Source organism: Symphalangus syndactylus, chromosome 6, assembly GCF_028878055.3.
Source record: "Symphalangus syndactylus isolate Jambi chromosome 6, NHGRI_mSymSyn1-v2.1_pri, whole genome shotgun sequence".
Taxonomy (NCBI): Eukaryota; Metazoa; Chordata; class Mammalia; order Primates; family Hylobatidae; genus Symphalangus; species Symphalangus syndactylus.
This window is the reverse complement of record NC_072428.2, coordinates 97,361,887-97,388,614: the sequence shown is the minus strand read 5'-3', so window position 1 is coordinate 97,388,614 and position 26,728 is coordinate 97,361,887. Positions and strand designations below refer to the sequence as shown.

Genomic DNA, 26,728 nt, shown 5'->3' with positions numbered 1-26,728 from the left:
CTCTACGTCATTCTCAGAATATGGAAACACTTAACTTGCTTTTTGAAAAGGATTCGGCATGATGTAGCCAGTGATCTCATTTATTAGAAAATATCAGGTGTTAGCTAGTTTTGGTATATCTCTTTCCTATAAATATTTCACATTCTTTTAATATATTCTTTAAAGAGCAGTTATAAACATTTATAAATTATAAATAGTATTTCATGGAGCATCAGCTGGTATCATTTGTTGATCCAAATTAAAGCCTTTCCAAACCTCATCATCTAGAGGAAAAAATTGCATACCATGTGTACTGTTACATAACCATTTCCACAGTCAGAATTTTGTTGGACTGATCTGATTAAATAGCACAAGAGCAGAGAGATCTTTGCCGAGAATTTGTATAGGGAAAGCAGCATTTTCTGCCACTGCAAAGTATAAAATGCTATTTCAGGATCCATTATTGATACATTCAGTTACCAGGCAAAACATGTGAGTGGATGGAGAGTTGAGAGGCTGGGAGGGACCTTGAGAGGCCAGAGAGTAGCACTTGTATGATTCATCCAAGACAGATGGTTGTCTATTTCATTCTTAATAATCTTTAGGTAAATGGATTCTAAAATTCCTTCAGTAATCCTCCTGGCATCTAAACCACTTTTTAAAATGTAATTTTTAAACATTGTTTTCTGCTAACACTTACCAAAAAATAATTAATGTCTTTTATACCATTAAGGGAAGCCATTACAAAGGATTGAAATAGCATTGGTGGGGAGAGGGGTACAAAATCAAAGAGTGTGATTTAGTGCATCGGTGCTGAAAAGGGCTGCTTTTTCTTTTACAGGTCATTATCCAGCTCAGGAAAACCTGATGTTCCTTGTTCTCTGTACATGAAGGAGCTACAAGGTTTCATTGCCAGAGTTATGAGTGACTATTTTAAACACTTTGAATGCTTGGATTTTGTCTTTGACAACACTGAGGCTATTGCCCAAAGAGCTGTTGAACTTTTCATCCGCCATGCCAGTCTCGTAAGACCTCTTGGTGAAGGTGGGAAAATGCGACTTGCTGCTGATTTTGCACAGGTACATTGATGAATTACTACAAAAGAAAAAATGTTTTGGCCTCAATATTATCTATTAAATGAAAGAATGTGTTTTCATCAGTGTTTTTAAAGAGTTGCAGCACAAAGTAAGCCCACTTAAGCATAAATAGTTAAAAAAAAAGGACGAGTTTAAAGATACTTTTATACCAGATATATTTTTCTTTGTATTTAACAAAATAATTATCCCTCTCTTTGATATTTCAAGGTTAAGGTGAAATAGCTCATTCCATAGGAAAGCAGTACTTCCCATTTTTACTTAATATGGGATTTTCTCACTATTTTACTGTCCCAATAGGTCAAACCTTGCTGGCCAATAATATAGGCAATGAAATCATATTTCAGACAGTGAAAAGAGACCACTTGTTGCCATGTCACCATTCCAAGGCAGTGTTCCCATTCATTTAAATGCACAGTGGGCCAGGTAGACATAGAGTCTGATTATTTGTTCTCTCTCTATCAGGTACAGTTCTTCTCTGTGGCTAGCCTTGAAATCATTTCAAGCTATCTGATGTGTGTGAGAGATAGAATGACATTAAAATAGCAAAACATTATCAGCTCTTATAGAAAGCGTTTTCTTTGTCCTTTAGACAGATTTTTTAAAGCCTTTCAGTAGGCAATGAAGAAAAACTCCAAACATGTTTTCATTAAAAGATTCAGAAACAAAGATGATTGTTACTTTTGTATAGCATACCAAGGGTAAAATCTTCTTTTTTTTTTTTTTTTTTTTTTTTTTTTTTTGAGACAGAGTCTTGCTCTGTCGCCCAGGTTGGAGTGCAGTGGCACGATCTCAGCTCACTGCAACCTCTGCCTCCCGGGTTTAAGTGATTCCTCTGCCTCAGCTTCCCGAGTAGCTGGAACTACAGGCACGCACCACCACGCCTGGGTAATTTTTGTATTTTTAGTACAGATAGGGTTTAACCATATTGGCCAAGCTGGTCTCAAACTCCTGACCTTGTGATCCACTCACCTTGGCCTCCCAAAGTGTTGGGATTACAGGCATGAGCCAGCTGGGTAAAATCATTTTTAAGCCTTTCCAAGCTATTAGCTTTACTAGTCTAAATAGTTACTGAAATGAATTCCTCATAGCAATTTGCCAGATCCTCCCCACTTATAAAGATAAATGTTAATGTCAATATTTATTCTTGTGTGTATCCGGGAGTGTGTCTTGCTTCATTATTTCTACATGGAGGAAAGGACCTGGACAGACTGCTTGTATCAAGTCATTGGTTGTCAGGTGCTCCCTCAGACTTGATACACTTTCAAAAAAGGAACAGGTAACACAAACCTAAACTTTCAAGAGCCTGTTTCATTGCAAATTGACTGATGGAGCAGTTAGTCATTTTCATCTCCAAATAATATTCCTGGGGCCTTTAGACCATAGAAATGAGCCTTCATTTGGAAAATATGCTTGTAGTAGCCACAGCATAAAAAGAGAGATTAAATGTTACCATTTATATGGCTCTTTTTACCTTTTACATTTTATGAACTTAATTCTTAGGCACCCGTACATTTTACTTTGTTTTACAGGTACACTTCGCTTAAAGAAAACTATTTGTAAATAGTGTCTTATTTGTCCCTTACTGGGGTTTCAGATTGCTTATTAAAAACCTGGTGATGTACTAGAACCGCCTATTTGTTTAAAAAAAAAAAAAAGTGTAAAGTATACTCAGATGGTCTCTGTTCTCCTCTTCCCCTTTCCTCCTTAATTTTGTTTTTCTTTTTGTTTCATCTTCTTTCCCTGGGCTCTCTCCCCTACCAGCTTATTTGCATTCTGCTCCAGCTGGTTCCTGAGTCACTTTCCTGGAGGCAGCACTTCAAGTCCAATTAGAGTAGCAGGCAAGCAGGAGATGGCCAAAACGAGAGTACTGTAGGAGAGAGGCTTGTTTTTGTTTTTTACTTTAATATGTTCCCTTATGGGTCCTGAAAGATGGAAAGTATTGTCCTTTAACCCTTGCTACTGCAGCTAACACCTGCTCAAAATGCATAGCTTCCAGAGGCAGGGGTGAGCTTCCACCTTCCAAAAGACTGCATTATTCAAAATGTTACTTGGCATCCTTTTTTCTTAAGACATGTTGTCTAGTAAGCCAAACTTTTCTGAGTCCCTTCCCTTAAGGTAAATTAAACTCATCAGTCATTATTACTAACTTATGCTCAAAAGCCTCTATTTTCTGTTTTTTAAACATACAAGAAGCATTTACACACACAGCATTTACTTACTGTTAAGCCCTGCAGTGACATTTGGTTGCAGCAGGTAGTGTGGTATTGAAAAACAGATTCCTTTGTTCACCCCTGTACAGTGTGTCCCATTTTCAAAACATCCTGGCACTCACCTTAGGGATGACTTCAGTCCTGTGGATCATGGGTACAGAAAAGACAGGCGGAAGCACTATCATAATTAATCATACCTGTGATCATTATCTTTGGCAAATATTGTTCTACCGTTATGTCATGGTCTCCCCCACCCACTTTTTAAATTAAAATTTGAATTTCAAGGTTTTATTTCATTTGGTTTGGTTTCTTGCCACAATTGCAATTATGTGTTGTACCTCAGCTTTCAGCATCACATTTGGTTGAAAGTGTTTTTCGGGAGTCAGTCAAAATATTTAAATAGCATTACCCTAACATTTGTATTCATGACAGGCATCAACTGGGGACTAGAGGGCTTTTCAACTGCCTTATTATTGAAAGTTCTATCAATTCATATTCAAAATTAAACAAAGCCATTGAGGTCACTGAAATCAAAAATACACAAATACTCCATGGGTTTAAAAACTGTTCTTGTGATAAAAGTGCCTGCCATTCTAGCATAAATAACAAAAAGAGAAAGCTCAAGAGGGGACCTATAGACCAGGTTTGGGAATACTAGTTATTTGCCATAAAGTCCAATTGCAAAGACAGATAATGACGTATTTTCAGGATTTCTTTAAGAATCCTAACTTCTCCTCACTGGCATCAGTGCAGGAAAGAGAAAGTAGTTGCAGGGTGCCATCTGGAGGGATCATGGTGAGGGAAGTACCTGACATCCAGCCCCCTTAGGAATCTAGGTCATGGGCATGAGGTGGTTTCCTACAGGTAATTAATTCCCCACTGTGACCACATGGTCTCAGTGCCTACACTGATCACACAGCAGTTCTGAAATCACTAAGCCTGTCCACAACACTGGGGTTCTGCTGATTCTGAACCTCTTTGAGATCTTGCCCACAGTGTCCTCTGAAGCACATACTCCCCCTCCACCCCTCAGTTTATTTTCTTAACTGAAGGAAAGAGTGGCTGTTGAAGTTGGTATTAAACTATTTAGTGGTACTTCTAGCAGTTTCTATTTATAGGTCTTCTGGTGCCCTTTAAGTATACATTTATATCTTTTTCACTTTGTGCCTAAAAATATTAATTTAGAAAAGAAAACAAGACAATCAAAATTCTAGTTTTTGTTCTAATTCCTATTGCCTTTTCTTCTCCTGAACAATGTCAGGGCAGGAGTGCCCTAGGAGTATCCAGAGAAGTCCTGTGGTTAACCAAATGTCTGTGGTAGGGAAGGAACAGCTATGTAATTAGTTCACCGTGCCTGCAGCTGACCGCTCATTCTCTCCAAACGGGGGCTGGAGAGAAGCAGTTGCACATGCCACTTTTGTATCCACTGCTAATGGCAGAGTCACCTCCTCTTACCAGAACACTCTTGCCCTTTAAAACATGGCCTTTATTGTTTAATGGAATTCTGGAAGAAGAAAACGATTTACAATATCCTAGAGGTCTTTTATGGATAAAAAATTTTATTTTAAACATTAAACATTTTGAAATTGTCCTGCGGCATAGAAGTCTTTTGCATACTCATACATTTTACAGCCATTCGAGGTCATATTTTCTCATATCGTAACTTTTTCCTAACCATCTATTTGTTTTAACATTTGGTCCTGCTCAAGTGCTAAGGCAAAGATTGTCTTTGAAGACAGTGATTCCACTAGAGTAGTTGGGAATTTGACAAAAACACTTCATGAAAAATATATAATTTCAGTATGTAAAAAACCATTATATATATAGAGTTAGGTATTTGAATGGAATTATATCAAAGATACAATGATAATCACATTTTTCCTTTGTGCTCAGTGTAAAGTTAGTGACACATATGGAAAGAAAACAGAAATTCCTACCCAGTGAATAAATGAAACAGGTTCCAAAGAACAGCCTATCACCTACTATCTTTTGAGTTGGGCACACTGGCTCACAGCTGTTCTGTTTTGCATTGTTGGCAAGAATCCTTTTTCTTCCTTACATTTTTATCTTTATATTTATTTATGATTATTCATTTTATAGTTTCCCAACCATACAAGGTTTCCTTGTAGGACATACAGTATGTAATCCATGTCTTTAATATGTTATGAGAGAAATTAACCTGGTTACTGTTCATCCTCAAGACCATCCCAAGGAAGCTTCTCCAACTCTCTCTTGACACTGAGGTCATAAGTTTGACATAGCACTTATCATTTTGCTAAATAAGAATCATTATGTGTGTATGTATGTATGTTTATATATGTGTATGTGTGGACATATACACAAATACTTTTGATTTTGTTGATGATAATCATATTGTTTGAATAAATGAATATCCCCTTCTTCATTAAATTTGAGAATTTAGTGAAGGCAAGACAGTCTAATCATCTAATCATCTTATCCTCATATCTAGCTTGGTACCTAGCACTAAGGCAGTCAAAATGTTTCTCAAATGGATGATCGATTGGGTCTCTATAGTGTACCCATGGCAAGGAGATTTTAAGCAATTTTTTGTAAGGGTGGCCAGCAGGACAGAAGCCTTACATCATATGTGCTTCTTGAAGAAAGGTGCTGTACTATCAGGGAGGAGCCTATTCTCACCCATTTTCTAAACCATTCTTTACCAGGGTGCTATTTATAGCAAGAGTGGAGAAGCAGTCTATCACTTGAGTAGCACATATGCAAAAAGTTTGCATATGCACTTGGTAGAAAAGAACAGGTAACCTAATTAATGACAAGTAGAATTTCCAGTCAAAGGAGGAAAATAAAGCGAAGTGAAACCAAGATTTGCTAAATTCTTGAGTTAGGTAGCATATTAATTTATTAATAATTGAAAAGAGAAAAAACTTTTAAACACTGTTAATAATTGCTGACAATTAACAGCACTTCTTATATGCTATGCACATAAAGCTTTGTGGAATTATCTTTTAATTTGCATTATTCTATTAAGTAGGTATTATTATCTCCATTTTATAGATGAGAGACCTGAGACTTCAAGAGGTTAAGTAACTTGTCCAGGGTCACAAACTAGTAACGAGTGTCAGCATTTGGAATGCTGATACAGGTATGCTACTAAAAGCTCCGGAGTTTATCCTTTTAATTACTTTAGCCGCACTGACTGATAAAAATTGTCATCATTTATATTGAATGTAAAAAGACTTGTAATGCCTAAAGCATAGGCATGCAATCTTGAAAATTTTCCTTTTCCTTATTTTTCAATGGATAAATAATGTAAACTTTTTCCTTTTATATAACAAAAAATGTTTTTTTTTATTTTCATGAAGGAATTGTCTCATCTTGGGCCCTCTTAGTAAATAAGTGCAAAAATTATGTAAGTGCTTGCCTTTTAATAAATTTAGTTGGCCTTCACAACTTGCCTTATGGTCCAGATAAAATTCAGTTTACTGCAAGCTACAACTTTCTGTGATCCAGGTCTTTCCCAAATTCCCCCAGTGATTCCAACATTAAAACAATGGAGTATCTTTTAATATTTCAGATGGAGTTGGCTGTGGGTCCATTCTGTAGACGAGTATCTGATTTAGGAAAGTCCTATCGGATGCTGAGATCATTCAGGTAAGACCGAATTCTTTGTTCATACATTCATATCCTCCAGGCAAATAAATCCTTTCTGTCCAGGTTGAACTTCATAAAATTGCCAATATTCAACCATTTTTTATCTACAACAATGGCAATTTCATGATTCATCTTAGAAAGTATTCAAATCAGAAACCCATATAGATACTTATGCAGTGACTAATAAATTAGAGGGTATGTGTATTTTCTTAGTCACAGTTCACAAGATTAAGCTGGTAAATTATGCTTTTCTTAGGGAGAATTTGTTTTTATTTTTAGCTTCCCATTATTAGAAATGGGAATTGCCTTACTAGGCAATTCATAATTATATAGACATGTTTTTCTGAAATGTTCATTTGTTCATTTATCATTTTTAACCCAATCTACTTCTAACAGGTCATAAGTTACATTCCAAGTTATGGATATGATAAAACTATTGAATGAAGTATTAAAAGAATCAAGTTCATGGCTGAACACAGTGGCTCATGCCTATAATCCCAACACTTTGGGAGGCCGAGGCGGGTGGATCACCTGAGGTCAGGAGATCAAGACCATCCTGGCCAACATGGTGAAACTCTGTCTCCACTAAAAATACAAAAATTAGCTGGGCATGGTGGTGCGCACCTGTAGTTCCAGCTACTGGGGAGGCTGAGGCAGGAGAATCGCTTGAACCAGGGAGTCAGAGGTTGCAGTGAGCCGAGATCATGCCAGTGCACCCCAGCCTGGCGACAGAGTGAGACTCCATCTCAAAAAAAAAAAAAAAAACAGAAGAATCTAGTTCAATGATGAAATGCAGAGAATGAATATAAATGTTAATAGGTAAATTAGCCTAATGCAGTTGAGCACAAAATTTAGTATTGAGCGGAGAAATCACTTTACAAAGAAACACAAGAGTAGGTTGCAAAAATTTTCTCCCATTCTGTAGGTTGCCTGTTCACTCTGATGGTAGTTTCTTTTGCTGTGCAGAAGCTCTTTAGTTTAATTAGATCCCATTTGTCAATTTTGGCTTTTGTTGCCATTGCTTTTGGTGTTTTAGACATGAAGTCCTTGCCCACGCCTATGTCCTGAATGGTATTGCCTAGGTTTTCTTGTAGGATTTTAATGGTTTTAGGTCTAACATTTAAGTCTTTAATCCATCTTGAATTAATTTTTGTATAAGGTATAAGGAAGGGATCCAGTTTTCAGCTTTCTACATATGGCTAGCCAGTTTTCCCAGCACCATTTATTAAATAGGGAATCCTTTCCTCATTTCTTGTTTTTGTCAGGTTTGTCAAAGATCAGATGGTTGTAGATGTGTGGTATTATTTCTGAGGGCTCTGTTCTGTTCCATTGATCTATGTCTCTGTTATGGTACCAGTACCATGCTGTTTTGGTTACTGTAGCCTTGTAGTATAGTTTGAAGTCAGGTAGCGTGAATATCCAGAATCTACAATGAACTCATACAAATTTACAAGAAAAAAACAAACAACCCCATCAAAAAGTGGGCGAAGGACATGAACAGACACTTCTCAAAAGAAGACATTTATGCAGCCAAAAAACACATGAAAAAATGCTCATCATCACTGGCCATCAGAGAAATGCAAATCAAAACCACAGTGAGATACCATCTCACACCAGTTAGAATGGCCATCATTAAAAAGTCAGGAAACAACAGGTGCTGGAGAGGATGTGGAGAAATAGGAACACTTTTACACTGTTGGTGGGACTGTAAACTAGTTCAACCATTGTAGAAGTCAGTGTGGCGATTCCTCAGGGATCTAGAACTAGAAATACCATTTGACCCAGCCATCCCATTACTGGGTATATACCCAAAGGACTATAAATGATGCTGCTATAAAGACACATGCACACGTATGTTTATTGTGGCACTATTCACAATAGCAAAGAGTTGGAACCAACCCAAATGTCCAACAACGATAGACTGGATTAAGAAAATGTGGCACATATACACCATGGAATACTATGCAGCCATAAAAAAGGATGAGTTCATGTCCTTTGTAGGGACATGGATGAAACTGGAAACCATCATTCTCAGTAAACAAGCAAGGACAAAAAACCAGACACCGCATGTTCTCACTCATAGGTGGGAATTGAACAATGAGAACTCATGGACACAGGAAGGGGAACATCACACTCTGGGGAGTGTTGTGGGGTGGGGGGAGGGGGGAGGGACAGCATTAGGAGATATACCTAATGCTAAATGACGAGTTAATGGGTGCAGCAAACCAACATGGCACATGGATACATATGTAACAAACCTGCACATTGTGCACATGTACCCTAAAACCTAAAGTATAATAATAATAAAATAATAATAATAAAAAAACAAAGAAACACAAGAGTTGATTCATATTCATGATCTAACAGAATACCAGTATAATAGAGAGAAAAGTCCTTGTCAGTGCTGAACACTTAGATTTTTTTCAGCTCAGATTTTAAGGAACATTGAATAACATTGAGTAATGACTGGGGTCTTTACTAGCCGATTTTTAGAAGATAAGGAGATGTTATTCATATGGCTGTTTATTTAGTAAACCAGAACTTTGTAAGTTTTTTACATCATAGCACAAATAGAAGAAGATATTTTCTTTTCTTCTGTTTTTTGAGATGGAGTCTTGCTCTGTCACCAGGCTGGAGTGCAGTGGCACGATCTCGGCTCACTGCAAACTCCACCTCCCGGGTTCAAGCGATTCTCCTGTCTCTGCCTCCTGAATAGCTGGGATTACAGGAACACGCCGCCACACTCAGCTAATTTTTGTATTTTTAGTATAGACGGGGTTTCACCATGTTGGCCAGGATGGTCTCAATCTCCTCTCCTCATGATCTGCCTGCCTCGGCCTCCCAAAGTGCTGGGATTACAGGAGTGAGCCACTGTGCCTGGCCGAAGAAGATATTTTCATTTAAAAAGGTGGCCAACCCTGAGGGCTGAGGGGATCAACATAGTATTTTGTGACTACAGCATACCAGATGGGAGGCCTTTATATAAACTGTCCATAATATCCAAGAGCATAATGGTTGAAGATTTCTCAATAAGGATAAGATAACAGTACAGGTATGCAGCTTTCTAAAAACCATCTCAGTACTGGAAACTAGAGGATCAATAAGCAGTATGTCCTTTAAATGATCGCTTTGCTCTCTTATGTCATCAAGCTTTGGTAGTAGAACTTCTGGTGGAATATAAGAAATATAAGAATCCAATATTGTTGATTGAGCGGGGATCCTTGTATTTTACCTCGCCTGTTTGTAATTAGCACAGGCCTTTTTTTTTTTTTAATGGCAACACAAGAGTCTGGATTTTATTTTTTCTGAAATGAAAAATCGCTGCCCATCTGTACAGAGATGAGTTTTAGGAAAACTTAAAGTGAGATCACAAATGCTTTCAGATACCTTCTTTCGATCAGCTCAAATCTTTTTAAAACTTTTTAAGTATTTTGTTGAAGCTATAGAATTCTGCACTACTAAACATGGGCGAGTTGAAGGATGATGAGGTCTTGAGGTTGCCAATCCATTGGTCATCTGTACCATAAAAGTTACTTCACTAAAACCCCTATACAGTCATTTACACTGAGTAAGATGGTAACACAGCAATCCTAGCTGGGTAATAAAACGTTGCCCTGGCTGGCTGAGTCAATTAACATACTGGAGGATATTAACCATCTAGTTATCTCATACCTTATTGAAAAAGGTATGAGAAAAGCTGAGTTAGCATTGCTATAGGAAGATTTGCCTTTTTTTTTTTTTTTTTTTTTTTTTTGAGACACTCTAGCCTGTCACCCAGGCTAGAGTGCAGTGATGCAATCTCCATCTCAGCTTACTGCAACCTCCATCTTCCATGCCCAAGTGATCCTCCCACCTCAGCCTCCTGAGTAACTGGGACTACAGGTGTGTGCCACCATGCCCAGCTAATTTTTATACTTTTTTGTAGAAACGAAGTTTCACCATGTTGCCCAGCCTGGTCTTGAATTTCTGAGCTCAAGCTATCTGCCCACCTCAGCCCCCCAAACTGCTGGGATTACAAGTGTGACAGGTGTAAACCACCACACCTGGCCTAGACTATTTTTTTTTTATAGCCCCAGTCCCATGTTTAGTTGTTTATTGCATTATTGCACATGCATGTATAAAATAATGCTAATTCACCCTGGCCAACATGGTGAAACCCCATCTCTACCAAAAAGTACAAAAATTAGGCAGGCATGGCAGCACACATCTGTAGTCCCAGCTACTTGGGAGGCAGAGGTGGGAGAATCGCTTTAACCCGGGAGCCGGAGGTTACAGTGAGTCGAGATTGTGCCACTGCACTGCAGCCTTGGTGACAGAGTGAGACCCTTTACCGCCCACCGCCCACCCCGCCCCCCCCCCCCCAAAAAAAAAAAGTAGTGCTAAGTTTCCTGTTTGCTGAGGCAGGATGACCTTCGTGTAAGCACTCTTAAAGTTGTGTCACAGTATGGAGATACAAGGTCTGAGGATAAGTTTCACTTAAGACATCTATTTTAAGCCATTTAAGATGGGAATTTTCTGCCAACCCTTTCCAATTCTCACATGACAAAAAGAATCTCTAAAGGAACATTTAAAGTTTGGGTGACACCTTCTAGTACCTATTTATAGAATCAAGAATCAATTGATCAATGTATAATTTTAATAGTTCTACTTTTTTTTTATATCTAGCTTCTTATGGCGTAACAGTTTTCAAACTTTTGACCATGACCCACAGTAAAAGATACTTTCTATTGTAATTTGGCATATACTTGCATGCAAACATGGAATACACTCAAATCTATATACATATACATGGACACCCATATGTATAGTTCATGAAATAGTATTTACCCTTACTTCATGTGATAACCTCTAACATTTCTATTTCATTTGATTATTTTAACCCACTAAATTAGTTTAATGACCCACTCATGACCTGCATCCAGCAGTTTCTCAGATTTCTCACGAGGCCCTTAACTCTTGAACTTTCGTTGCTCTAGTGACAGGGAGCCAAGTTTTTTCCTTTCCACAAACTGTGAAGATTTATGCCCTTTTCTCTTGGGATTCTGGTATCTCTGAGCTTCCTCCTGCAGATGACCCCTTAGCTCCTAAGGCCTCAGGCGCATAAGAATAATTGTTTCTTGCCTATGGAGTATCCTTCATAACTTGAGTTAATTGAAAAATTCCAACAGAGATATTTTTATATATACCAGTATACTTCTGTAGTTATATTGAATCTACAGAAATCTACTGAATTAATCCTAGTACTTTCTCAGTTGTTTGATGGGACTGATACAACTATTTTATAAAAAGCTTAGGATTAGGATTAACTGGATCAAGAAATAAAATAGAAGTGTAATATATTAAGGGGTTCAGATCCAGCCCTGGTCTACAAAGAATGTTTTGAGTCCTATCAGATGAGAAGAAGAGAGATGTGAGCATGTGCTGCGGCCTCTGCCCTGCACCATTGTTGGGAAAGCCCTGGCCCTGCCGGCTTCTTTGCAGTTGTCACGTGAAGAGAATTGACTTCAGAAAGCTTACCCATGTGGCGGGTCCTAACAAATTCCTTCCTAGAGAGGAGTAAATCGGTACAGAGCCATCTTTATCCTAATAACCTAATTATAGGCCCTCTGGTTTTTTTTTTTTTTTTTTTGAGACGGAGTCTCGCTCTGTTGCCCAGGCTGGAGTGCAGTGGCGCAATCTCGGCTCACTGCAAGCTCCGCCTCCCGGGTTCACGCCATTCTCCTGCCTCAGCCTCTCCGAGTAGCTGGGACTACAGGCGCCCACCGCCACGCCCGGCTAATTTTTTGTATTTTTAGTAGAGACAGGGTTTCATCGTGGTCTCGATCTCCTGACCTCGTGATCCACCCACCTCGGCCTCCCAAAGTGCTGGGATTACAAGCGTGAGCCACCGTGCCCGGCCAGGCCCTCTGTTTTACCTACCTACAAAATCTTGTTAGAGATCTGTCTCTTCTTCAAAATGAGTCCTGAGCAGTTGCAGTGAAGAGCTTACTCTTACTAATATGTGCACTTCTTCCATCTGTGCTGTGGGCTGTGACAAAGAATAGGCATCATCCAAGTTAGACCTTGGCACTTGTTCATGAGTCTCCTCACCAAAGACTCTCAATCAAACCAAAACCAGTTGAATGGTAGTCAGTAGGAGATTGCCTGAATAAAATATGCTAAATTCATAAGATCAAATATATGCAGACATTAACAGTAATATTATTAGTTAATATCTGGTAAAATGAAAAATACTCCGTAGTGCATCACTAAATAAAACAGGCGACTAAGCAGTATATGGTATGACCTCTACTATTTTTTATTTATTTTTTTTATTTTTTTGAGATGATGTCTCGCTTTTGTCCCCCAGGTTGGAGTGCAATGGCGTGATCTTGGTTCACTGCAACCTCCACTTCCCGGATTCAAGCGATTCTCCTGCATCAGCCTCCCGAATAGCTGGGATTACAGGCCGCTGCCACCATGCCCGGCAAATTTTTGTATTTTTAGTAGAGATGGGGTTTCACCACGTTGGCCAGGCTGGTCTCAAACTCCTGACCTCAGGTGATCCGCCTGCCTCGTCCTCCCAAAGTGTTGGGATTACAGGCAAGAGCCAACACGCCCAGCCGACCTCTCCTATTTTTAAATTAATAGCATTTGCTAGCCTCAGCAACATGGCGAAACTCTGTCTTTACAAAAGATAGAAAAATTAGCCAAGCGTGGTGGTGCACATCTGTGGTCCCAGCTACTCAGTAGGCTAAGGTGGGAGGACCTGAGCTCAGGGAGGTCAAGGCTGCAGTGAGCTGTGATTGGGTCATTGCACTCCAGCCTGGGTGACAGAGTGAGACCCTGTCCCAAAATATAAAATAAATGAATAAAAGTGTTTGTTTGAATGGAGAATAAAAGACAAAAAGGAAAAACATGAAAATATCTTTGAGTAAGATTGTCACTTGGGGTTTTTCTTTTCGGGTTTTTTTTTTTTTTTTTTTTGAGACAGAGTCTCGCTCTGTTGCCCGGGCTGGAGTGCAGTGGCGCAATCTCGGCTCACTGCAAGCTCCGCCTCCCGGGTTCACGCCATTCTCCTGCCTCAGCCTCCGAGTAGCTGGGACTACAGGCGCCCGCCACCGCGCCCGGCTAATTTTTTGTATTTTTTAGTAGAGACGGGGTTTCACCGTGGTCTCGATCTCCTGACCTCGTGATCCGCCCGCCTCGGCCTCCCAAAGTGCTAGGATTACAAGCGTGAGCCACCGCGCCCGGCCATTTTTTTTAATTTTCTGCCTTATTTTATTTTTATAGTCAGAAAAGTCAAATACTATTTTTAAATCTCTCTTGCATTGTTTTTCCCATTTAAAAGTAACCATGGAGCTAAAAAGTAATAAAAAAATCTACTAAAACATTACCCAATAAAGAGCAGGTGTGAGCTGACAAGAAAAACAGGCAACCAAACAGCCAAAAGCCAGTGGGTTGCAATAGCCACAGAGGGCCTCAGTTCCAATTAGGGGCAGTGGCTGCAGGGGAGGGCAACGGGCTCAGTTCAGGGGCCCCTTCATAATGGAGGATGACAGTGCCAGCCAGAGTTTCCGGTCCAGACCACACCCAGCGTGTGCACACATGCACATGCCCTCACACATACACACAGGCCTTAGTAGGTGCTCCCTTCCCCCATCATGCAGCCATCTGCCACAGGGCACTTTGTTCTTGATGGTGATATTAGTGGACTATTTATGTAAGCCAGCAAGCTTCTTGCATATATTTACATTTTATTGTCTATATTATAGTTTCTCAGGCAGCAAGAATCCTTTCATACTCAGTAGAGAATGCTGCCTCTGAAAGCTTTTGACATTAGTGATTTGCCCCTGGGTGATTTGTATTTCTACGCAAGACACACGTGTCAGAGCTGTAGAGACCCTGTCTTTGTCTGCCTCTCTGCAGCATGGCATTATTCCCTAAGTAGTGTTTGTGAGGTTGTTACCTCAGCTCCTCCTGGCCAGAGGCCACAAAACTGTGACCCTTGACATTGTCAGTATAGATCTTTGTGAGGCGAAGGGCAGAAAAGGGAGCAAATGCTCTTCACCAACTCAGGGGCACAGACCCTGCCTTTAGGCAGGCCTCACCACCTTTGCTCCTGAAGGGACAGCTTGTCCCTGATAATGTCCACAGTCTGCTCTGCTAGAAGCTCATTTCCAGCTAGGCTTAATGAAAGGGCAATGAAAGCTGTCAGAAGATAGGGGCTGTGTTCTGATGGATCTTTTAGCATGAGGAGCAGTGGAAGAAGAAAACTGTGAATAACTAGAATGTAGTGTTCCTGTCAATTGTTTTTAATTGTAGGAGTGATGAGGGTTTTCTAGGTCTACAGTTTGTATTTATGATCCTCTGTTGATTGAAATTCCAAACCTCTGTGCCTGAATGTTTATAGAACTGAAAGAAGGCCATCTCTGCAGCTTCCATTTTTAGCACCTTTAACACTAAGACCCTCCAGATGCATTCTGTCGTTTCTGTCCACTTGTGAATCTGGGGCCCTTAACCCATCCCTTGAAATAACTGTTTCTCTGAGGTTTCTGGATTCTTAATTCTAAGTTTCAGATTTCAGTGTTACAGCCAGAAGGCAACCACCATCTTGGACTTAGTTGTTTTGTTGCTCTTTACTACAACTTTGGCAGTGCTAAGCGCACCCAGGTAAACATGAAGAGTTGAATATTTAGTTTATCATCATTTTTATTATTTCTGACAACTATTATTTGGTTATTTATTTTATACCAAGCCTGTGCTGAGTGTTTTACTGATACTTTCTCATTTAGCCCTCACAGCACTTAAAAGTTAGGTATGATCCCCATGAGGTAATTGAAACCCACAGCAGCAAAGTGGGAGGATCTGGGAGCCACATTTTAGACCCAGGCTGCCTGATTCCAAAGCCTGTGCTTGTAACCACCATATCCCACATCTTATTCCAGAAGTTTCTGTTTGTTTTCTATCTGAATTGTCCTGGAACAGGATTTGAATGCTTACGTGTATCATCCAGGAAAATCAGAAAATTTTAAAGAGAATCTAAACTCCCCACTTTAGTGGCCACCTCCTGCTGCTGAAATGCCTCATCTCACTGTCTTCTGTTGCATTCAGGCTCCCAGACAGTACACAAGGAACACTCAGCCAAATGTACGCTTTATTCTTAAAGAACGTCTGCCCAAATCCCTGCCTCCTTTCCTACCTGGTCTGTTGGTATAGACAATCTAGACTGAGACAGGGACCTTTCTAACCTCTCTACTTTGAACCCAAATCAGCCCCCTGCTTCATTCTCTCCTGGGACCCACATGGCCCCTCGTGCCACAAACTAGGCCTCCCTAAAGAATCTCCATAAAAATGCTCACCTTCTGCAGGCCTCCAACACTTTCTCTTCTCTCTCAAAGGCCCTCATTGTGTCCTGTGCAGGGAGCATGGCCACCTGTGCCCTGCCCCCTGAAGGGAATCATGTTCCTTCTCCCACTCTTTCATTTCTGTGCTGGTTCCAGACCTCAGTACACTTACTTAATGGTCTTGCTGCCTTCCCAGGCCCTTCAGCAAGAGGAGGTCGAGATGCAGTGGTGGCAAGTGGCATGGAAGAGAATGATGCCTATATCTGTCTCAGGATACCACTGATGTTAGATGTGGACATAGGAGCAGCAGGATTTTTATCTTACTTTACTTCATGATTGGCCTTAACAAGCTGTCAGAAGACTGACAGCTGCATAGCTATGAGTCGTTTAAATGTGAATCTTGCTGAGTAGAAAAGCAGTTTTTTTTTAATGAGACCTAATAGTTGGAAAATTAACACTACCTTCTGCCTGTAAAGTTTACCCTTGAAAGTGCTGCTATATTTAGAATATTATCCTCTAAGAATGATACTGTGGCATTTGGTATATCTGCATTTTATAACACCTTATTTCTTTTTGTTTCATAAAGCACTTTAGATGGTTATTTATTTTTTAACTTGCTAGTGTTTAAAATTCCACCTGAAATCAGGGAGAAGGGAGTGCTCAAGCTGTGTTCTTTCAGCCTCTTAAAACAAGCACCCAAAACAAAATGTCTGTGTTTGATGTTTACAGGTAATTATGACAGTGATGCACAATACAGAATAAAATCTAGTTTTGCTTTTCATGGATTTTTTGACAGTCCTGTTAAAAGGGACAGGTGAGGCTGGACGTGGTGGCTCACGCCTGTAATCCCGGCACTTTTGAAGGCCGAGGTGGGCGGATCACAAGGTTAGGAGTTTGAGACCAGTCTGGCAAGCATAGTGAAATCCTGTCTCTATAAAAATACAAAAATTAGCTGGGCATAGTGCCATGCGCCCCTGTAATCCTGTAAGCCACCTCAGAAGGCTGAGGCAGGAGAATTGCTTGAATCCAGGAGGCAGAGGTTGCAGTGGGCCAAGATAATGCCATTGCACTCCAGCCTGGGCGACAGAGCGAGACTCCATCTCAAAAAAAAAAAAGGTGGGGGGACAGGTGATTACCCAGAAGATTCCATTTTAAAATGAGCTGGTTCTTACCAGGCCTGGCTTAGACAGGCATCTCAGCCAGAAACCTCTGTGTGGGCTGGGCTGCTAGACATGCTGTTACGCGCATGTACTGTTCAGATTGTTTCCCTCTCCTTGTCTGTCTTCCTCCTTGTCCTTCCCCTTCTGCCCTTCTTTCTTTCCTTGTATCATTTACAGTTTGCATCAAGAATATATTGGAGGAAAATAAAAATGTAAATATTCAAACCATAAAACTAACTTAAATTGCTATAGATAATTTCAAACTTGGCTTTAAACTTCATGAAGCCAAAGATAAGAGAGAAACAGAATCAGCTATCTCATTCTCATTATCAGAAGGAAGAAAATGCTTCAATTCCTAAGAGAAAGTTAAGCATCTCTCTTTTTTTTTTTTTTTTTTTTTTTTTGAGACGGAGTCTCACTCTGTCACCCAGGCTGGAGTGCAGTGGCACGATCCCGGCTCACTGCAAGCTCTGCCTCCCAGGTTCATGCCATTCTCCTGCCTCAGCCTCTCTAGTGGCTGGGACTACAGGCGCCCGCCACCATGCCCGGCTAATTTTTTGTATTTTTAGTAAAAATGCGGTTTCACCGTGTTAGCCAGGATGGTCTCAATCTCCTGACCTCATGATCTGCCCGCATCGACCTCCCAAAGTGCTGGGATTACAGGTGTGAGCTACCACACCTGGCTGAGAAAGTTAAGCATTTCTTGGCATTTAATTCTAAAGTACTTATAAGGATTTTTATATAGAGAGCTTCATACAGGAAGTACTAAGAGATGGGAGGACCAAAATTCTTGATCACCTTCCTGTTGTGGAGGTAGTATAGGATTACATATGGCTGCTTTTCGTTAACAATCAAGGACTGCCATATAGGACTGAACCCCACCCCCATCCCCGGGGTCTTCTCACATCCTAAACTAGGGTTCAAGATCAACCCTACTCTGTCACATGGCATGAGCGAAAAATGGGCTCTAATGAAGAAAGGGAAAACTCACAGGACCAATGTACTGCTGAACACGACAACCAGGGACAGCAGGACAGAAGTGAGGGCCTGAAGCCAGGTGCAGTGGCTCATGCCTGTAATCCCAGCACTTTGGGAGGCCAAGGCGGGCAGATCACTTGAGGTCAGGAATTTGAGACCAGCCTGACCAACATAGTGAAACCCCGTCTCTACTAAAAATACAAAAATTAGCTGGGCGTGATGGCAGGCACCTGTCATCAGCTACTTGGGAAGCTGAGGCAGGAGAATCGCTTGAACCTGGGAGGCAGAGGTTGCAGTGAGCTGAGATTGCACCACTGCATTCCAGCCTGGGCGACAAAGCTAGACTCTGCCTCAAAAAAAAAAAAAAAAAGAAGAAGTGAAGGCATGAGTCTGGCTATCCTTTGCATCTGTCAAAGTCCCCTTTCAGGGCCTGGGCACACCAGACCTACAATATGAACTTGTGACCCAGTGGAGGGACTTCTTATTACACTTTTTGCCTGCAATAGCTCAAACATGAGAGCAGCCTCATCACAATGAGCAGGTTAGAATCATGGGCTGGATTTGAAGTTTAGGGAGCTGTCTGGGAATGTCAGCTGCTCAGCATCCGGGACCATAGGGCTGCAAGATATTTCAGCTTTTTCTGTTGGGGACAAATAGTGACCAGTCTATGGAGAGCAGAGCTGAGGCATAGCCTCGTTCATCATTCCAACCCAGAGTCAGTTTCCAGAGGCCTTTAAGACAACCCTGCCAATTACCCCGGAGGAACTTAAGGTCACACCATGTGAAAATAATTCCAAAAGAGACTGTGATTATATGCTTCAAGTAGCTAAGTGACTAGAGGTCCGTTTTGACCCAAAGATAGAATTTGGAGTACCCAGAGAGGTGATAATTGTATGACCTTCAAATGGTGCTCCTGTACACATTAGTTTTCTCAGACAGGTTTTTCTATACAAGTTGTTGACAGTTCAAAATTGAACATACGCAAATCAGTATATGTAATCCAGCATATAAACAGAACCAAAGACAAAAACCACATGATTATCTCAATAGATGCAGAAAAGGCCTTTGACAAAATTCAACAACCCTTCATGCTAAAAACTCTCAATAAATTAGGTATTGATGGGACGTATCTCAAAATAATAATAGCTATCTGTGACAAACCCACAGCCAGTATCATACTGAATGGGCAAAAACTGGAAGCATTCCCTTTGAAAACTGGCACAAGGCAGGGATGCCCACTCTCACCACTCCTATTCAACATAGTGCTGGAAGTTCTGGCCAGGGCAATCAGGCAGGAGAAGGAAATAAAGGGTATTCAATTAGGAAAAGAGGAAGTCAAATTGTCCCTGTTTGCAGATGACATGATTGTATATCTAGAAAACCCCATCATCTCAGCCCAAAATCTCCTTAAGCTGATTAGCAACTTCAGCAAAGTCTCAGGATACAAAATCAATGTACAAAAATCACAATCATTCTTGTACACCAGTCACAGACAAACAGCCAAATCATGAGTGAACTCCCATTCACAATTGCTTCAAAGAGAATAAAATACCTAGGGATCCAACTTACAAGGGATGTGAAGGACCTCTTCAAGGAGAACTACAAACCACTGCTCAGTGAAATAAAAGAGGATACAAACAAATGGAAGAACATTCCATGCTCATGGGTTGGAAGAATCAATATCGTGAAAATGGTCATACTGCCCAAGGTAATTTGTAGATTCAATGCCATCCCCATCAAGCTACCAATGACTTTCTTCACAGAATTGGAAAAAACTACAGTTCATATGGAACCAAAAAAGAGCCCACATCTCCAAGTCAATCCTAAGCCAATAGAACAAAGCTGGAGGCATCACGCTACCTGACTTCAAACTATACTACAAGGCTACAGTAACCAAAACAGCATGGTACTGGTACCACAACAGAGACATAGATCAATGGAACAGAACAGAGCCCTCAGAAATAATGCCGCATGTCTACAACTATCTGATCTTTGACAAACCTGACAAAAACAAGCAATGGGGAAAGGATTCCCTATTTAATAAATGGTTCTGGGAAAACTGGCTAGCCATATGTAGAAAGCTGAAACTGGATCCCTTCCTTGCACCTTATACAAAAATTAATTCAAGATGGATTAAAGACTTACATGTTAGACCTAAAACCATTAAAATCCTACAAGAAAACCTAGGCAATACCATTCAGGATATAGGCGTGGGCAAGGACTTCATGTCTAAAACACCGAAAGCATTGGCAACAAAAGCCAAAATTGACAAATGGGATCTAATTAAACTAAAGAGCTTCTGCACAGCAAAAGAAACTACCATCAGAGTGAACAGGCAACCTACAGAATGGGAGAAAATTTTTGCAACCTACTCATCTGACAAAGGGCTAATATCCAGAATCTACAATGAACTCAAACAAATTTACAAGAAACAACCCCATCAAAAAGTGGGCAAAGGACATGAACAGACACTTCTCAAAAGAAGACATTTATGCAGCCAAAAAACACATGAAAAAATGCTCCTCATCACTGGCCATCAGAGAAATGCAAATCAAAACCACAGTGAGATACCATCTCACACCAGTTAGAATGGCCATCATTAAAAAGTCAGGAAACAACAGGTGCTGGAGAGGATGTGGAGAAATAGGAACACTTTTATACTGTTGGTGGACTGTAAACTAGTTCAACCATTGTGGAAATCAGTGTGGCGATTCCTCAGGGATCTAGAACTAGAAATACCATTTGACCCAGCCATCCCATTACTGGGTATATACCCAAAGGACTATAAATCATGCTGCTATAAAGACACATGCACACGTATGTTTATTGTGGCACTATTCACAATAGCAAAGACTTGGAACCAACCCAAATGTCCAACAACAGTAGACTGGATTAAGAAAATGTGGCACATACACACCATAGAATACTATGCAGCCATAAAAAAGGATGAGTTCATGTCCTTTGTAGGGACATGGATGAGACTGGAAAACATCATTCTCAGTAAACTATCGCAAGGACAAAAAACCAAACACCGCATGTTCTCACTCATAGGTGGGAATTGAACAATGAGAACTCATGGACACAGGAAGGGGAACATCACACTCCAGGGACTGTTGTGAGGTGGGGGGAGGGGGGAGGGACAGCATTAGGAGATATACCTAATGCTAAATGACGAGTTAATGGGTGCAGCAAAACAACATGGCACATGGATACATATGTAACAAACCTGCACATTCTGCACATGAACCCTAAAACCTAAAGTATAATAATAATAAAAAAAAAAATTGTACTTTCTCTAGAGGTCTGTTTCTGTATATACTGATTATGTGAATCAGCATAGCTGTTCTAGAAACAGGATGAGTAGTTGCTACAGTTGATACTCTAAAAGAGGCTGCATTGCAGAATTAAGAGCCAGGCTGTCTGGGTTTGAATCCTTGCTTTGCCACTTCTAGCTTTTACTGGATTTCTCTATGCCTCTGTTTACCCATCTGTAAAATGGGGATGTAATAGTACCTAACTCATAGGATTTTTAGAAGAATAAATGAGTTAACATATATTTGTTTATTGTATACACTTATGGGGTACAAAGTGATATTGTATGTGTACCATATGGGATGATTAATTCAAACTAAAACATCACCTCAAACAGCATTTTTAGGATAAGAACATTTGAAATTTATTCTGTTAGCAATTTTGAAATGTATTATGCATTCCTACCAACTATGGTCATCATGTTGTGCAATAGATTTCAAAAACCATCCTCCTCCTGTCTAACTGTAACTTTGTACCGTTTAACTAAAACCTCCCCATTTCCTCCCCCCCTTAGCCTCTGGTAACTACCATTCTGTTCTCTGCCTCTATGGGTTCTATTGTTTAAGATCCCACAAATAAGTGAGACCGTGTGGTATTCGTGTTTCTGTCTGGTTTATTTAACTTAACGTAATGTCCTCCAGGCTCATCCATGTTGTCGAATGACAGGATTTCCTTCTTTTTGAAGGCTGAATAGTATTCTGTTTTGTATATATGTCATATTTTCTTTATCTACTCATCCATTGATAGACACTTAGATTGATTCCATAACTTGGCTATTGTAAATAATGCTGCAGTTAGCATAGAAGTGCGCCATCTGTTCAACATGCCAATTTCAAGTCTTTAGGATATGCACTCAAGTGGGATTGCTAAGTCATACTGTAATTCTATTTTTAGTTTTTTGAGGAACTGCCATACAGTTTTCCAAAATGGTTGTATTAATTTACATTCCCACCAACAGTGTACAAGGGTTCCCTTTTCCCCCACACTCTCATCACAGTCTTTCATTTTTTTAAATAATAGCCATTCTGACAGGCATGAGGTGATATCTCATTGTGGTTTTAATTTGCATTTTCCTTATGATTAGTGATGTTGAGCATTTTTTCATGTATCTGTTGGTCATTTATATGACTTTTTTTGAGAAACATCTATTCAGGTTTTTTGCACATTTTTAAATTGGGTGGTTTTCTTGCCATTTTTGTGTTCCTTATAGATTTTGAATGTTAGCTTCTTATCAGATGTATGGCTTTCTTCTAATCGATCAGTTGTCTTTTTACTCTCATTATTTCTTTTGCTGTGCAGAAGCTTTTTACTTTAATATAATCCCATTTGTCTATTTTTTCTTTTATTGTCTCAGCTTTTGGGATCAAATCCAAAAAGTTAACCTCCCACACCAGTGTCATGGAAGTTCCCCCTATGTTTTCTTTCTTCTAGTTTTTTTACAGTTTCAAGTCCTTTCAAGACCACACCTTGACTTTTATCCATTTTGAATTGATTTTTTATATGGTATGACTCAAGGGTCCAAATTATTCTTCTTTAGGTGGATATCCAGTTGTCCCAACACCCTTTATTGGAGAGGCTGTCATTTTCCCGTTGTGTTTTCTTGGCACCTTTGTTGAAAATCAATTGACTGTAAATGTGTAGGTTCATTTATGGGCTGTATGTTCTGTTCTATTGCTTAGTGTTTCTATTTATATGGCAGTACCATGCTGTTCTAATTGCTATGTAGCTCTGTAATATAGTTTAAAATTAGGTAGTGATACCTCCAGTTTTGTTATTTTTACTTATGATTGCCATAGCTAATCTGGAATTTTTATGGTTCCATATGAATTTTAGGATTATGTTTTCTATTTCTGGGGAAAAAGACGTTGGAATTTTCATAGGGATTGCATTGAATCTGCAGATTGGTTTGAATAGTATGGACATTTTAACAATATTAATTCTTTCAGTCCGTGAACACAGAATAGCTTTCCATTTATTTTTGTAATTTTATTTCATCAATATTTTACAGTTTTTAGTGTACAAATCTTTCACTTCCTTGGTTAAATTTATTCCTAAGTACATTTATTCCTAAGTATTTTACATTCTTGTAGCTATTATATGTAGGTATTTTCTTGATTTCCTTTTCAGATCATTCATTGTTATTGATTAGATTTGTCTTAATTTTGTATCCTGGGACCTTATTCCTTTATTAGTTCTGTCTTTTGGTGGTATCTTTTTGGTTTTGGATATGTAAGATAATATCATATGCAAACAGGTAATATTTCATGTCTTTCTTTTCTATTTGAGTGCCTTTACTTTCTTTCTCTTGCCTAATTGCTCTGACAAAGACCTCCAGTAGGATAATGAATAAAAGTGCTTGCTGACAGTGGACATCTTTGTCTTGTTCCTGATCTTAGAGGAAAAGCTTTCAACTTTTCACCATTGAGTATAATGTTAGCTGTAGGCTTATTGTATGTGGCCGTTAATTTGTTGAGAGTTTTTATTATAAAAGGGTATTGAATTTTGTCAAATGCTTTTTCTGCATCTAATAAAATGATGATATGGTTTTTGTCTTTTGTTCTGGTGATATGATACATCACATTTATTGATGTATATATGTAGACACATCCTTGCATTTCTCCCAGGAAGAAATCTCATTTGATCATTGTGAATAATTCTCTTAATGTGCCATATAATTGGGTTTGTTAGTAGTTTGTTGAGGATTTTGTATCTTCATATCTATGTTCATCAAGGATATTGTCCTGTAAGTTTCTTTTATGTCGTTTTGTGGCTTTAGCTTCAGGGCCTCCTAAAAGTAACTTGGAAGTATTCCTTCCTTTTTGGTTTTTGTGGGCAAGTGTGAGAAGGATTGGTATTAGCTCTTCTTTAAACCTTTTATAGAATTCACCTGCGGAGCCATCAGGTCCTGGGCTTTTCTTTGATTGGAGACTTTTTATTATGGATCCAATCTCTTTAGTCATTATTGGTCTGCTCAGATTTTCTGTTTCTTCTATTTCTGTTTTCTGTTCCTTCTTGATTCAGTGTTAGTAGATTGTATGTGTCTAGGAATTTTATCCATTTTTTTCTAGTTTACTGAATTTGTGGCCATATAATTTTTCATAGTAATCGCTCATTATCCTTTGTATTTCAGTGGTAGCAGTTGTAATATCTTCTCTTTCATTTCCAATTTGATTTAAGTCTTCTCTTTTTCTTTTTTAGTCTAGTTAAGGGTTTGTCAATTTTGTTTAACTTTTCAAAAAACTCTTTGTTTTGTTGATTTTTTTCCCCTGGTTCTCTAGTCTGTATTTCTGCTCTGATCTTTGAATTGTTTTCCTTCTGCTAACTTTGGGCTTAAATTTGTTCTTCTTTTGTAGTTTCTTGAGGTGTACCATTAGGTTGTTTATTTGAGATGTTTATTTTTATTTAAGTATTTGTTGCTATAAATTTCCTTCTTAGAACTGCTTTTGCTATATCCCATACGTTTCGGTATATTGCATTTCCATTTTCATTTGTTCCAAGATGTTTTTTGATTTCTCTTTTGTTTTCTCCTTTGACTCATTGGTTGTTGAGGAGCATGTTGTTTAATTTCCACATATTTGTGGCATTTCCATGATTTTTCCTATTACTGATGTCTAGTTTCGTACCATTCTGATTAGAAAAGATACTTGATATGATTTCATTTCTCCCAGATTTGTTCAAACGTGGTTTGCGACCTAACATATGACATATCCTGAAGCAAGATACGTGTGCACTTGAGAAGACGTCTATTCCCTTGCTGTTGGATAGAATATGCTGTATGTGTCTGTTGGGTCCATTTGGTCTAAAATGTAGTTCAAGTTCATTGTTTCCTTATTAACTTTCTATCTGGATGATTTGCCATTGTTGAAAGTGAGGTATTGAAGTCCCCTACAATTACTGCATTGTAAGTTATTTCTCTCTTTAAATTATGTAATATTTGCTTTACATATTTAGGTGCTCTGATGTTGGGTACAGATATATTTACAGTTGTTATATCCTCTTGATGAATTGACACCTTTATCATGATGACTTTCTTTGCCTTTTTTTATTGTTTTGAGCTTAAGTCTGTTTTGTCTGATAAAGGGATAGCTAGCCCTGCCTCTCTCAGTTTCCATTTGCACGGGATATCTTTCTTCATACTTTCACTTTTGTTCCTTGTGTCCTTAGAAATGAGTTGAGTCTCGGGCCAGGTGCAGTGGCTCACGCCTGTAATCCCAGCACTTTGGGAGGCCAAGGCGGGCGGATCACAAGGTCAGGAGATGGAGACCATCCTGGCTAACACAGTGAAACCTTGTCTCTACTAAAAATACAAAAAATTAGCTGGGCGTGGTGGCAGGCGCCTATAGTCCCAGCTACTCTGGAGGCTGAGGCAGGAGAATGGCGTGAACCCAGGAGGCAGGGCTTGCAGTGAGCTGAGATAGCGCCACTGCATTCCAGCCTGGGCTACAAAGCAAGACTCCGTCTCAAAAAAGAAAAAAAAGAAGTGATTTGACTGTCTTGTAGGCAGCACATATCTGAGTCTTTTTCATTTCGTTTTTTGTTTTTTGAGATGGAGACTCACTGTGTCGCCCAGGCTGTAAGTGCTGTGGTACAATCTTGGCTCACTGCAAACTCTGCTGCCTGGGTTCACACCATTCTCCTGCCTCAGCCTCCCGAGTAGCTGGGACTACAGGCGCCTGCCACCACACCTGGCTAATTTTTTGTATTTTTAGTAGAGATGGGGTTTCACCATTCACAGGATGGTCTCGATCTCCTGACCTTGTGATCTGCCCACCACGGCCTCCCAAAGTGCTGGGATTACAGGCATGAGCCACCACACCCGGCCAGCTGGGTCTTATTTTTTATACATTCAGCCATTTTTTCTTTTACTGGAGATTTTATTGCTCTTAAAATCAAAATAATTATTGATAGGTAAGGACTCAATAATACTAGTTTGTAGTTTGTTCTCTGATTGTTTTGTGGATGCTTTGTTTCCTTGTTCCTCTCTTGCTGTCCTCCTTTGTGGTCTGATTGTTTTCTGTAGTGATATGCTTTGAATT

The 26,728-nt window shown here is 39.6% G+C and overlaps 1 protein-coding gene across 8 annotated transcripts in view; it reads left to right on the top strand.

Moving 5' to 3' along the window:
• Window positions 1-26,728, top strand: part of COG5 (component of oligomeric golgi complex 5) — a 373,684-nt gene that overhangs the window by 332,890 nt on the left and 14,066 nt on the right. For 7 of the 8 annotated variants that reach the window (XM_055283617.1, XM_055283616.1, XM_055283612.1 and 4 more), the window contains 2 exons: window positions 821-1,058; window positions 6,840-6,916. The exons of the other annotated variant lie outside the window; for it this stretch is intronic. In XM_055283617.1, coding sequence (XP_055139592.1) covers window positions 821-1,058; window positions 6,840-6,916 — 315 coding nt within the window. The remainder of the gene's footprint in view (window positions 1-820; window positions 1,059-6,839; window positions 6,917-26,728) is intronic. 8 annotated transcript variants of the gene reach the window in all.